This window comes from Oncorhynchus mykiss, chromosome 7 (genome assembly GCF_057628025.1).
Source record: "Oncorhynchus mykiss isolate SJ-2025 chromosome 7, ASM5762802v1, whole genome shotgun sequence".
NCBI classification, from domain to species: domain Eukaryota; kingdom Metazoa; phylum Chordata; class Actinopteri; order Salmoniformes; family Salmonidae; genus Oncorhynchus; species Oncorhynchus mykiss.
This window is the reverse complement of record NC_143028.1, coordinates 50,022,952-50,035,442: the sequence shown is the minus strand read 5'-3', so window position 1 is coordinate 50,035,442 and position 12,491 is coordinate 50,022,952. Positions and strand designations below refer to the sequence as shown.

Below are 12,491 nucleotides of genomic sequence, written 5' to 3'. Positions count from 1 at the left end.
TCTGGCCACTCTACCATACTGGACTGATTGGTGGAGTGCTGTAGAGATGGTTGTCTTTCTGGAAGGTTCTCCTATCTCCACAGAGGAACTCTAGAGCTCTGTCAGAGTGAACATCGGGTTCTTGGTTACCTCCGTGACCAATGCCTTCTCCCCCAATTGCTCAGTTTGGCCGGGCAGCCAGCTCTAGGAAGAGTCTTGGTGGTTCCAAACTACTTCCATTTAAGAATTATGGAGGCCACTGTGTTCTTGGGGACTTTCAATGCTGCAGACATTTTCTGGTATCGTTCCTCAGATCTGTACCTCAACACAGTCTCGGAGCTCGACAGACAACCTTCGATCTCATGGCTTGGTTTTTGGTCTGACGTGCACTGTCAACTGTGGGACCTTATATCGAAAGGTGTGCCTTTTCAAATCATGTCCAATCAATTGAATTTACCACAGGTGGACTCCAATCAAGTTGTAGAAACATCTCAAGGATGATCAATGGAAACAGGATGCAACGGAGCTCAATTTCGAGTCTCATTGCAAGGGGTCTGAATACATAAGTAAATAAGGTATATATGTTTTTTATGTTTTATACATTAGAAAACATTTCTAAAAACCTGTTTCGCTTTGTCATTATGGGGTATTCTGTGTAGATTTATATTTTTTTAAATGTTCAATCAATTTTAGAATAAGGCTGAAACGTAACCAAATGTAGAAAAAGTCAAGGGGTCTGAATACTTTCCGATCACTATAGGTAGGGATAAAGTAATTATGCAACAGGATAGATAATAGACAGTAGCAGCAGCATATGTGATGAGTGTGTATGTGTGTGTGTGTGGCGTATGTGTGTACGTGTAATGTGTGAGTGAGTGAGTGAGTGAGTGAGTGAGTGAGTGAGTGAGTGAGTGAGTGAGTGAGTATGTGTTGGCGTGTCAGTGTAAGTATGTGTGAGTGTGTGGGGAGAGTCCAGTGTGTGTGTATGTGTTGGCGTGTCAGTGTAAGTATGTGTGAGTGTGTGGGGCGAGTCCAGTGTGTGTGAATGTGTTGGCTTGTCAGTGTAAATATGTGTGAGTGTGTGGGGAGAGTCCAGTGTGTGTGTATGTGTTGGTGTGTCAGTGTAAATATGTGTGAGTGTGTGGGGAGAGTCCAGTGTGTGTGTATGTGTTGGCGTGTCAGTGTAAATATGTGTGAGTGTGTGGGGAGAGTCCAGTGTGTGTGTATGTGTTGGCGTGTCAGTGTAAGTATGTGTGAGTGTGTGGGGAGAGTCCAGTGTGTGTGTATGTGTTGGCGTGTCAGTGTAAGTATGTGTGAGTGTGTGGGGAGAGTCCAGTGTGTGTGTATGTGTTGGCGTGTCAGTGTAAATATGTGTGAGTGTGTGGGGAGAGTCCAGTGTGTGTGTATGTGTTGGCGTGTCAGTGTAAATATGTGTGAGTGTGTGGGGAGAGTCCAGTGTGTGTGTATGTGTTGGCGTGTCAGTGTAAATATGTGTGAGTGTGTGGGGAGAGTCCAGTGTGTGTGTATGTGTTGGCGTGTCAGTGTAAGTATGTGTGAGTGTGTGGGGAGAGTCCAGTGTGTGTGTATGGAGTCAAAAATATTTAAGCTGTTCAGGAGCCATTTGGTCCCAGACTTAGCACTCCGGTACCGTTTGCTGTGCGGTAGCAGAGAGAACAGTCTATGACTTGGGTGGCTGGAATCTTTTAACAATTTTAGGGCCTTCCTCTGACACCGCCTGGTATAGAGGTCCTGGATGGCAGGGAGTTCAGCCCCATTGATGTACTGGGCCGTACACACCATCCTCTGTACCGCCTTGCGGTCGGATGCTGAGTAGTTGCCGTACCAGGCTGTGATTTAGCCAGTCAAGAAGCTTTCAATGGTGAAGCTGTAGAACTTTTTAAGGATCTTGAGGGCCCATGGCAAATCTTTTCAGCCTCCTTAGGGGGAAGCGGTGTTGTCGTGCCCTCTTCACGACTGTGTTGGTGTGTTTGGACATTGAGGTCCTTAGCAAAGTGGACACCAAGGAAATTGAAGCTCTCTGTGGTCAATCAAGGGTTAAGATGGGCATAGCACATTACGTGACTGTAAAGATATTATGTAAATATTGTTTAGGGATATTACATTGGGTGCTTCATAAGTAGTGATAATGAAGGGTATTAAATAACATTGTGATGGATGGCATCTCTTTGAAACGGTGGTTTGAATATGTCACTGTGGGGAATTTAGTGAGTATTGTATGTAAGAAAATTATGACATTTTTTCCTCTTTGTTGTAGCCTAAAGAAATATTGCCTTTTGCTTTTTCTGTCAGTCAACTTCCTCACAGCAAGTCAATTTTTATTCTGGCAGCAAATCTAACAATGAGCAAAGGCTCATCAAACATTTAAGCAGACACAAAAATATAATTTGACTGTTAAGGAAATTAGCAGGGTATGAAAGAACCTCTTTTTGTGTCACAAATGCTCTATTTTGTTTATCTGAAAGGATGCACATTGTATCAACTTCCAGTTCTCCATTCACTCCGCCGCGGGGCTGGAGGGCTCAGAAGTTGAGAGAATTAATTAGTTTTTTATTATTATTTATAAAGTAATCTATCTGTAGAGAGCGAGGCAGGGAACGCCCTGGAGCAGTGTCCTTTAAACTGCTCCTGTCTCACATTATCTCCTCCAACAGCCCTAGCACAAAGTCAAACAACAAACGAACACTGAGGACGCTGTACGGAGAGAAAGAGAGGGGGGGGGGGACAGGGGTGTAGTGGAGGGCTGTTCTGAAAGAGAGTGAGGGTGTTGGTTAAGTGTGTATTGAGTGGTGTTGTTCTGGAGCAGAGCAGGTCTAAAGGCCTGTTGAGGGTGTGTTTTACACCCTGCAGCTGATACTCAGCATCAGCCATATCTCCACCCACATCAGATCATAGGGGGAAGTGGTGAAATGGCATTGATTTTTGTTTAGCTGTGTGAAAGCAGAAAGACATTACAGATAGCTAATATGAACCCGGCTCAATCGAGGAGCTTACCTTTCCCCCCTCCAGCAAAAGTTAACCAAAATCATCTGAGTGATTTTAGGAGAGGCATCTCAAGGATACAACCTTCCAGACAATCCTCTCTTTTTTACAACTGCAAACTTCTTTGCAATCTTGACGGGAAAAAAATAAATTATAAAATTGTCCATGAAAAGTAGCCTTCTCTTTTGAAGAGCTAGTTAAACCTATGAATAGTAATAGGGCTGATTCGAGCACAGTCCCTGATTATTGGCTGCTTCATTATTTCATGTTTAAATAAGGAAGTGATGTAATCAAGCTTCAATTAACTGATGACTATATCTGGCCCACCCCTCCAGCTGTCTCCCTGGACCCCCGACTAGCACTTCCCCACACCCACGTCACATGACCAGCACATCTTAGTCCAGCACAGCATAGTACGTACATCACAGCTCAGCACAATACAGCAGGGGACAGAAGGTTCCACACGGAGTCTGTTCTGCAGCTCCGGTCCATCTGGGAGGGAGCATCCCATGTGTCCTGCATGCAGAGAGTCATGAATCTCCCTCTCATAGATACATGTCACATGTTCTGTATAAATAAGTGGTGGGGTTGGAGGAGGCTGGGGGTTTCCATGCTGATAGAATTAACATGAGGAAATCGCTAACCAGCCTTTATGTCTCTGATGTGCCTCAAGTGCTTCATATTTCCTCAGAAATTTTTTTTTCAGAATAAGATTAATTTGTGGAATAAGATCCATTTTCCGTATGCGGTGTGTGTGTCTGGCTATGCATTGCTGAGCAGTATGACTGCATACGTATGCAGTGAAGAAGTTCTACAGTATAAAGGTTTCTGAGATGTCCACTCTGGAGATTGACTGGAGCCCTGTCCTTCTGTAGGATATTTTGCACCACAGCATCAGCTCTGTGAACTGTGTTTAAACCTTTGTGTGTGTGTGTGTGTGTGTGTGTGTGTGTGTGTGTGTGTGTGTGTGTGTGTGTGTGTGTGTGTGTGTGTGTGTGTGTGCGTGTGTGTGTAACCACCTCCATGATGAGCTAATTGGTTTAGCAGCCAAAGCGCCAAAGGCCAGCCCAGCGTAGCGAGACACAACGTGAACCTGATGTTGGGGAGGATGCTTCCATGCAATAGAAGGGAAGCATATGTGGGACCAATTCCCCCATTAAGAGTCTCTCCCTCTGCTTTCCTAAAAGGGAAATATAAGTCTAATTCAACATTTTATGTTTAGGGCAAAAGCTCAGTAGAAACGTCCGTCTGCACTGCATTGTGGTGATGCCTGTGCCTCTAGTCTAATGGAGATAATAACATTCATAGCACTAGTGGATTATTATTTGTTAACTTATGATTGTGTACAGATGTAGGATCTTAACACATCTTTGGGATAGGGGGCAGCATTTTCACTTTTTGATAAATAGCATGCCCAATTTCAACTTCCTGCGACTCATGCCAAGAATATAAAATATGCATATTATTAGTATATTTGGATAGAAAACACTCTGACGTTTCTAAAACTGTTTGAATCATGTCTATGAGTATAACAGAACTTATGTAGCAGGCAAAACCCCGAGGACTAACCATTCCGAAAAAACAATTTTGGAGGTCACTGTCTATTCAATGGTTTCACTGGGAAACGAGATTTCTAATGCACTTGTTTGCAGTTCCTACCGCTTCCACTGGATGTCACCAGTCTTTGGAAATTGGTTGAGGTTATTCCTTTGTGTAATGAAGAAGTACGGCCATCTTGGATCAGGTTAACATTATGTGTACTGTTTGAGAGTTGCGCAAGACTAGAAAAGTAGCGTTAGTTTGTGATCCTCCTGTATTGAAAACAGATAATCAGATAATAGCTTCTTATGCTTTCGCCGAAAAACCTTTTTGAAATCGGACATGTTGGCTGGATTCACAACGAGTGTAGCTTTAAATTGGTATCTTACATGTGTGATTTAATGAAAGTTAGAATTTTATGGTATTTTATTTGAATTTGGCGCTCTGCATTTTACCTGGCAATTGGCCAGGTGGGTCCCGCCTATCCCAGAGAGGTTATTATTTTGAACCATTTTACTACAGTAGGAAAATGACCCTACAGCAACAGGACATGTAAATGATTATGTGGATTATAATTAATGGACAATTTTTGTAGGATTTGATAGGGCAAACAAGTATGACATTTCAAAATGGAAATTACAATTAAAAAAAAATGTAAACCTCAATTATACTGCAAGTTTGCATTTCCTGTAGATGAATATGAAATATATTGCTGAGTATTAAATAAATGCACTCATGCTGTATAAATAACACTCCTAATACTTACCCTAGCCGTAACTGTAACTCATACTAGCAGTAGGCCCTTCGGTGAGGCTAGTAGAGTCTATTTGTTTGGGGATCTGATCTAAGGGGATCGTTTACTGCTTCCAACTCCATTACTATTCATGAGATGGCTCGGCTAGGGGCTGGGGATTAGGGACTCCCTCAGTGCTTGTTGTGGTGTGTAGGCCTCAGGCCTCCTTCAGCCCCCAGGCTCTGGGATATACAGGGGCTGTCTGGCACTGCTGGTGGTTCTATTATCACCCTGAGACCCTGCTGTCCTCACGCTGTCCTTCGCTGTCCCCACACTGTCCCCACACTGTCCCCACGCTGTCCCCACGCTGACCCCGTGCTGTCCCTGTGCTGTCCCCGTGCTGTCCCCGTGCTGTCCCCTTGCTGTCCCCACACTGTCCCCGTGCTGTCCCTGTGCTGTCCCCGCGCTCTCCCCGTGCTGTCCCCACGCTGTCCCCGTGCTGTCCCCACGCTGTCCCCTCGCTCTCCCCACGCTGTCCCCACGCTGTCCCCACGCTGTCCCCGTGCTGTCCCCATGCTGTCCCCGCGCTCTCCCCGTGCTGTCCCCACGCTGTCTCCGCGCTGTCCCCGTGCTGTCCCCGTGCTGTCCTCGCGCTTTCCCCGTGCTGTCCCCACGCTGTCCCCACGCTGTCCCCGTGCTGTCCCCGCGCTCTCCCCGTGCTGTCCCCACGCTGTTCCCCTGCTGTCCCCGTGCTGTCCCCACGCTGTCCCCGCGCTGTCCACGTGCTGTCCCCATGCTGTCCCCGCGCTGTCCCCACGCTAAACACTGAACTCACTGGCACCTCTTTCTTTCCCTCTATCACCCCATCTCTCTCTCACCCCATCTCTCTCTCACTCCATCTCTCTCTCACTCATCTCTCTCTCTCACCCCATCTCTCTCACCCCATCTCTCTCTCTAACTCCATCTCTCTCTCTCTCACCCATCTCTCTCTCTCACCCATCTCTCTCTCTCACGCCATCTCTCTCTCACACCATCTCTCTCTCTCACTCCATCTCTCTCTCTCTCACCCCATCTCTCTCTCACCACATCTCTCTCTCACCCCATCTCTCTCTCTCACCCCATTTCTCTCTCACCCCATCTCTCTCTCACTCCATCTCACTCTCTCACCCCACCTCTCTCTCACCCCATCTCTCTCTCTCTCACCCCATCTCTCTCTCTCACCCCATCTCTCTCTCACCCCATCTCTCTCTCTCACCCCATATCTCTCTCACCCCATCTCTCTCTCGCCCCATCTCTCTCTCTCACCCCATCTCTCTCTCACCCCATCTCTCTCTCACCCCATCTCTCTCTCACCCCATCTTTCTCTCTCACCCCATCTCTCTCTCTCATTCCATCTCTCTCTCTCACCCCATCTCTCTCTCTCACCCCATCTCTCTCTCACCCCATCTCTCTCTCTCACCCCATCTCTCTCTCACCCCATCTCTCTCTCTCACCCCATCTCTCTCTCTCACCCCATCTCTCTCTCTCACCCCATCTCGCTCTCACCCCATCTCTCTCTCACCCCATCTCTCTCTCACCCCATCTCTCTCTCACCCCATCTCTCTCTCACCCCATCTCTCTCTCTCACCCCATCTCTCTCTCACCCCATCTCTCTCTCACCCCATCTCTCTCTCTCACCCCATCTCTCTCTCACCCCATCTCTCTCTCTCACCCCATCTCTCTCTCACCCCATCTCTCTCTCACCCCATCTCTCTCACCCCATCTCTCTCTCTCTCACCCCATCTCTCTCTCTCTCACCCCATCTCTCTCTCACCCCATCTCTCTCTCTCACCCCATCTCTCTCACCCCATCTCTCTCTCACCCCATCTCTCTCTCACCCCATCTCTCTCTCACCCCATCTCTCTCTCACCCCATCTCTCTCTCTCACCCTATCTCTCTCTCACCCCATCTCTCTCACCCCATCTCTCTCTCACCCCATCTCTCTCTCACCCCATCTCTCTCTCACCCCATCTCTCTCTCACCCCATCTCTCTCTCACCCCATCTCTCTCTCTCACCCCATCTCTCTCTCACACCATCTCTCTCTCACCCCATCTCTCTCTCTCACTCCATCTCTCTCTCTCACCCCATCTCTCTCTCACCCCATCTCTCTCTCACCCCATCTCTCTCTCACCCCATCTCTCTCTCTCACCCCATCTCTCTCTCACCCCATCTCTCTCTCACCCCATCTCTCTCTCACCCCATCTCTCTCTCTCACCCCATCTCTCTCTCACCCCATCTCTCTCTCACCCCATCTCTCTCTCACCCCATCTCTCTCTCTCACCCCATCTCTTTCTCACCCCATCTCTCTCTCACCCCATCTCTCTCTCTCACCCCATCTCTCTCTCACCCCATCTCTCTCTCACCCCATCTCTCTCTCTCACTCCATCTCTCTCTCACCCCATCTCTCTCTCACCCCATCTCTCTCTCACCCCATCTCTCTCTCTCACCCCTGTCCTTTTTTATGACTTCAAGACTTTTTGTTGGTCCATGTTTCAAAGTTAAATGGGTGTTTTTTAGCTGCCTTTGTACAACTCAGTAATGTGATAACTCCCAGTGTTTGCTGCAACTTGCTGGTGTAGTTACTCAATCCCATCCATGTGTTGTTTAGGACCTAGGCCTCTCTAACCCCCCCTCTGTCTCCCCTCTGCCCTCCCTAGGTGATGAGCATCCTGAGTAACCCCAACGCCGTGCCCTCCCAGTCCCAACATGACTTCTCCATCTCCCCCCTCCACGGCAGCCTGGAGTCCTCCAACCCCATCTCAGCCAGCTGCAGCCAGCGCTCTGACTCCATCAAGGGGGTGGACAGCCTGAGCTCCTCCCAGTCCTACTGTCCCCCCACCTACAGCGCCACCAGCTACAGTGTGGACCCCGTCACCGCCGGATACCAGTACAGTCAGTATGGACAGAGTAAGTACTGCATCTGCATTTATGTGTGAATGTGAGGAAGGGAGTGTGTTTGAATGCAGTTCCCATCTGACCTCACCAATACAAGTCTCCTGCATGTCTTCCACCTCATATGAAATGGAACCAGTGGTACTGTAATTAGAGGAAATGGTGCCCACCTCCACCACCTCCTGGGCCGAGCTGCCCCCTGACCTTTGACTCCTGGTCTGTCTGATAAAGGCCTATGATTCACCCTCCGGTGCTGCCTGGCTTAGTCACACCCCACTCTGCTCTGCTTAGCTGGGAACAAGGAGAGGGCCACTTCAAAGACACTAACACACCCTAAGGGGCACCCTGTCCTCTTAGCCACCCCTCTCTCTCTCTGTCTCACACACACACACACACGCACGCACGCACGCACGCACTCACACACACACGCATGCACGCACTCTCACACACACACACACACACACACACACACACACACACACACACACACACACACACACACACACACACACACGCACACTTGTGGACAGGAAACAGGCTGATTAGATTAACATAATTATTGACTGATGCTGTGTCACAACCCTTCATAATGGGTAAACTGAACCACACTTCCCCAGCCAGCCTCCCTTTGGTCCTGTTGTGTGTGTGTGTGTGTGTGTGTGTGTGTGTGTGTGTGTGTGTGTGTGTGTGTGTGTGTGTGTGTGTGTGTGTGTGTGTGTGTGTGTGTGTGTGTGTGTGTGTGTGTGTGTGTGTGCGTGCGTGCGTGCGTGTGCGTGCGTGCATGTATGCCAGTAGCGTTATTATCAGCCAGCTTGCAGAGCAGAGAGACTGATGGCGGTGTGGATGTGATCTGATGTGTGCTTAATTAAGACAGTGATTGAGCACAGTGGCTGGCTAATGAACGGAGGAGAGAAAAGAAAGCTGCTGTCTACTGATGAAAATGATCCGGGATAGGAAGTGTGGAGGGCATGAAATCAGAGATGCTAAGTGTAATGAAGACTGGCACACACGACACACACTGGGACCATGCTGACTGATAGCATGGAGACTCTATGAGGTGGCACATGCCCTGTGCCAAGTCTGTGTCAACCTCAGACAGGGCATGGGAGAGAGAATGTTTTGTTTTCTAATTATTTCTCATTTTACTCCACTTAGTTCTGCCACAAGTAATTTTGAACGGAGTCAGAAAGAAAAAGAAAATGACATTGAACAAAAAGGACAGAAAGGGGTGTGTTTGAGGAGTTGGCCACCTGTCAGTGTGTATGTTGTGTGTATGTTTCTTTGTGTGTGTTGTGCATGTATATTTATGTGTGTATATCCCTCACATGCTCACGTTTATCTGTGTGTCTGTTCTCTCTAGCTGCAGTGGACTACCTGACTAAGAACGTGAGTCTGTCCACCCAGAGGAGGATGAAGCTGGGAGACCACTCTGCTGTCCTGGGACTGCTGCAGGTGGAGACGGGACAGGCCTACTGAAACAGCCAGCCTCTTTCTGGCTCCACCCAGTCTAAACTCAACACCCCTTTAACATATACAACCCTGCTGCTGCCCCCCCCCCCCCCCCACCCTCCCTGCAGCCTAACCACTGCAGCACTCTCTCCCCCTCCCCACCCTGCAGGCAGTCAGGATGTCTCTGTGTATGTCAGAGTGTCTTTTTGCCTCTTGATTACGAGAGGACTTGTCATTAGAACTGCCTTTCCATGGATAGCCAACAGGCAGCCCGATCCTATACCCCAAGACCCCTAAACCGTGGCTCTGCCACTCCTATGTGCCCTCCTCCCTGATTGGCTCTGCCCAGGCAACCCAGAGATGATGGCCCCAGCCAGCATGGAGAACGCGCCCCCTGGGTGCACACTGCAGTCCAGTCCAGCACAACCCTCAGAGCCACTTCCAAATGTACTTTGACCTTGTTGTTTATAATAGTTCACTAAGCCAATATCATTGAAATGATTATCACTCTTGTTTTTTTTATATCAATATTGTTAATATTATTATTGCTGTTACAATTATGATTAATGTGATTCTATTTTTGTTTGTTATTCCCTTCATAGTTATTTTCTCTCTCCGTGTGAAATACTAGCAGATGACTGAGGTGATGTGGTGGGTTGCAGTGGTGTGTGTGTGTGTGTCGGTCCAGTCGGAGAGAAGCTGATTGTTTTCCAGGCTGGGGCTCCTCCGCCTAGACCCTGAGCTCTAATGTTCGTGAGCGATTTGACCTTCCCGCTTTCACATTCAACTTGACATTCCTAAAGAACTTGGCCACTCAGTGGGAAGTCTAGCTGGGCGGATTCTACTGCGAATTAGCTGCGCTTTGGCGGCCAATGGCTTCCCCCCTCCCAACATCCATCCTTAGCTGTACTCCATGGGGAGGAGGGCATTGTTTGTAAAAAACAGGATTGGGGAAATGAATGGATTTTGTTTAGAAATATGGACCTTGCCAAGGAGGACTAAACCCCCTACCCAAAAGCTCTATGTGACTTTAACAATGGAAGGAGATTAAACAACACCAACATAGTGTCAAAGCTAATTATAAATGACCCTTCTCATTACCAGCCAGGTTTTATATATGTTTTGTTTAATTAAGATATAAAATCACATGTAGCTGTTTACCATGTTGGTTTGGACCAAGTGTGCATTCCTCTGAAACATTCCTCCAGCATGGCAGACTGATGCCAGTCACATTCCTTTGAAACATTCCTCCAGCATGGCTGACTGATGCCAGTCACATTCCTTTGAAACATTCCTCCAGCATGGCTGACTGATGCCAGTCACATTCCTTTGAAACATTCCTCCAGCATGGCTGACTGATGCCAGTCACATTCCTTTGAAACATTCCTCCAGCATGGCTGACTGATGCCAGTCACATTCCTTTGAAACATTCCTCCAGCATGGCTGACTGATGCCAGTCACATTCCTTTGAAACATTCCTCCAGCATGGCTGACTGATGCCAGTCACATTCCTTTGAAACATTCCTCCAGCATGTCTGACTGATGCCAGTCACATTCCTTTGAAACATTCCTCCAGCATGGCTGACTGATGCCAGTCACATTCCTTTGAAACATTCCTCCAGCATGGCTGACTGATGCCAGTCACATTCCTTTGAAACATTCCTCCAGCATGTCTGACTGATGCCAGTCACATTCCTTTGAAACAATCCTCCAGCATGGCTGACTGATGCCAGTCACATTCCTTCTCTGCCCATGATGAGATTAAGAGAAGGCAAACTGTGCCATTCACATGCACTTTGTCAAATCAAATAATCCTTTGAATTGAAAAGGGCACAGGTAACCGGCCTGGCTGGCCCCCTCTGGCTCCAACTGGATCCACCCCCTTCTAATCCCCTGGACATTCAACTCCTGCTTTGACCGACACACTCGCAGAAATGTACAAAAACAAAACATTTTTTAAAGAATAGCTAATATTAAACATTTGTGTAGCACTCATAGTTGACTTTTGACACAAACTATGTTGGGCTGAATTATAACTTGAACTTTCACACCAATCTCTCATTTATATCTGTGTATGATTTTTTCAAAAAAAAATTGCAACAGTTGGAGTGAGTTACGTGTTCATATTCCACGTCAGGATTTAACCCTTTGTCGCCTTTAAATGGGAATTGTACAGTAGCAGGTTGTGTATTGTTTGTTTATAAAGAGTATGTTTTATACTAAAACAACAACAATGTTCAGTGGTAGTTAAGCAAGGGATCTGCGGAAGTCAATGTATTTGATTGTTTTCTTTACTGGTTTCCTTCTGTTGTTTTTGGTTGTGTTATATTGTATGAATTTCTTTAAACCAAAATGCAGTGTTTTGAGCCAAGCTAAGTAGGGAATTCTGTATATTAAATTAGGAGAAAATTCCATTAAACTTCCTAAATTGAATAATTGTATAAAAGAGGTTGTTAGTTGAGAGAGAGAGAGAGAGAGAGAGAGAGAGAGAGAGAGAGAGAGACCAATACGTTTTGATAGTGACCAGAGGAAACCTATTATTCCACACCTACAAGTGCAGACAGGAGCATGGGGAAGGTGTATTCCAGCACTTGATCTTATGGACTCATGATCCGAGTGCAGACCTTACTGTGGACCATTACATATCTGTCTGACCTCTGACCTCTCTCAGTGTGAAACATTGTCCAGGGGTTCAGCAGCACAGCTTTGATGCCATACAGGATGGGGACCTCTCCTGTCAGGGAAAGGAGTCAGAATAGAACAGTGGGCCGAGCAGTGTGTTCTCTGGCTATGTGTGTGTACAGCCAGGCTCCAGACCACACATCTCCATTGGAGAACACCTCACTAAAAGTAATGATG

At 47.3% G+C, this 12,491-nt stretch overlaps 1 protein-coding gene across 8 annotated transcripts in view; it reads left to right on the top strand.

The window, feature by feature from the left end:
* pax7b (paired box gene 7b) overlaps positions 1 to 11,582 on the top strand; it is a 71,563-nt gene extending 59,981 nt beyond the window's left edge. For 7 of the 8 annotated variants that reach the window (XM_036981870.2, XM_036981869.2, XM_036981865.2 and 4 more), the window contains exons 8-9: positions 7,949 to 8,198; positions 9,544 to 11,582. In XM_036981870.2, the coding sequence (XP_036837765.1) occupies positions 7,949 to 8,198; positions 9,544 to 9,659 (366 nt within the window). In that variant the 3' untranslated portion in view covers positions 9,660 to 11,582. 8 annotated transcript variants of the gene reach the window in all.
* Positions 11,583 to 12,491: the final 909 nt, after the last annotated feature.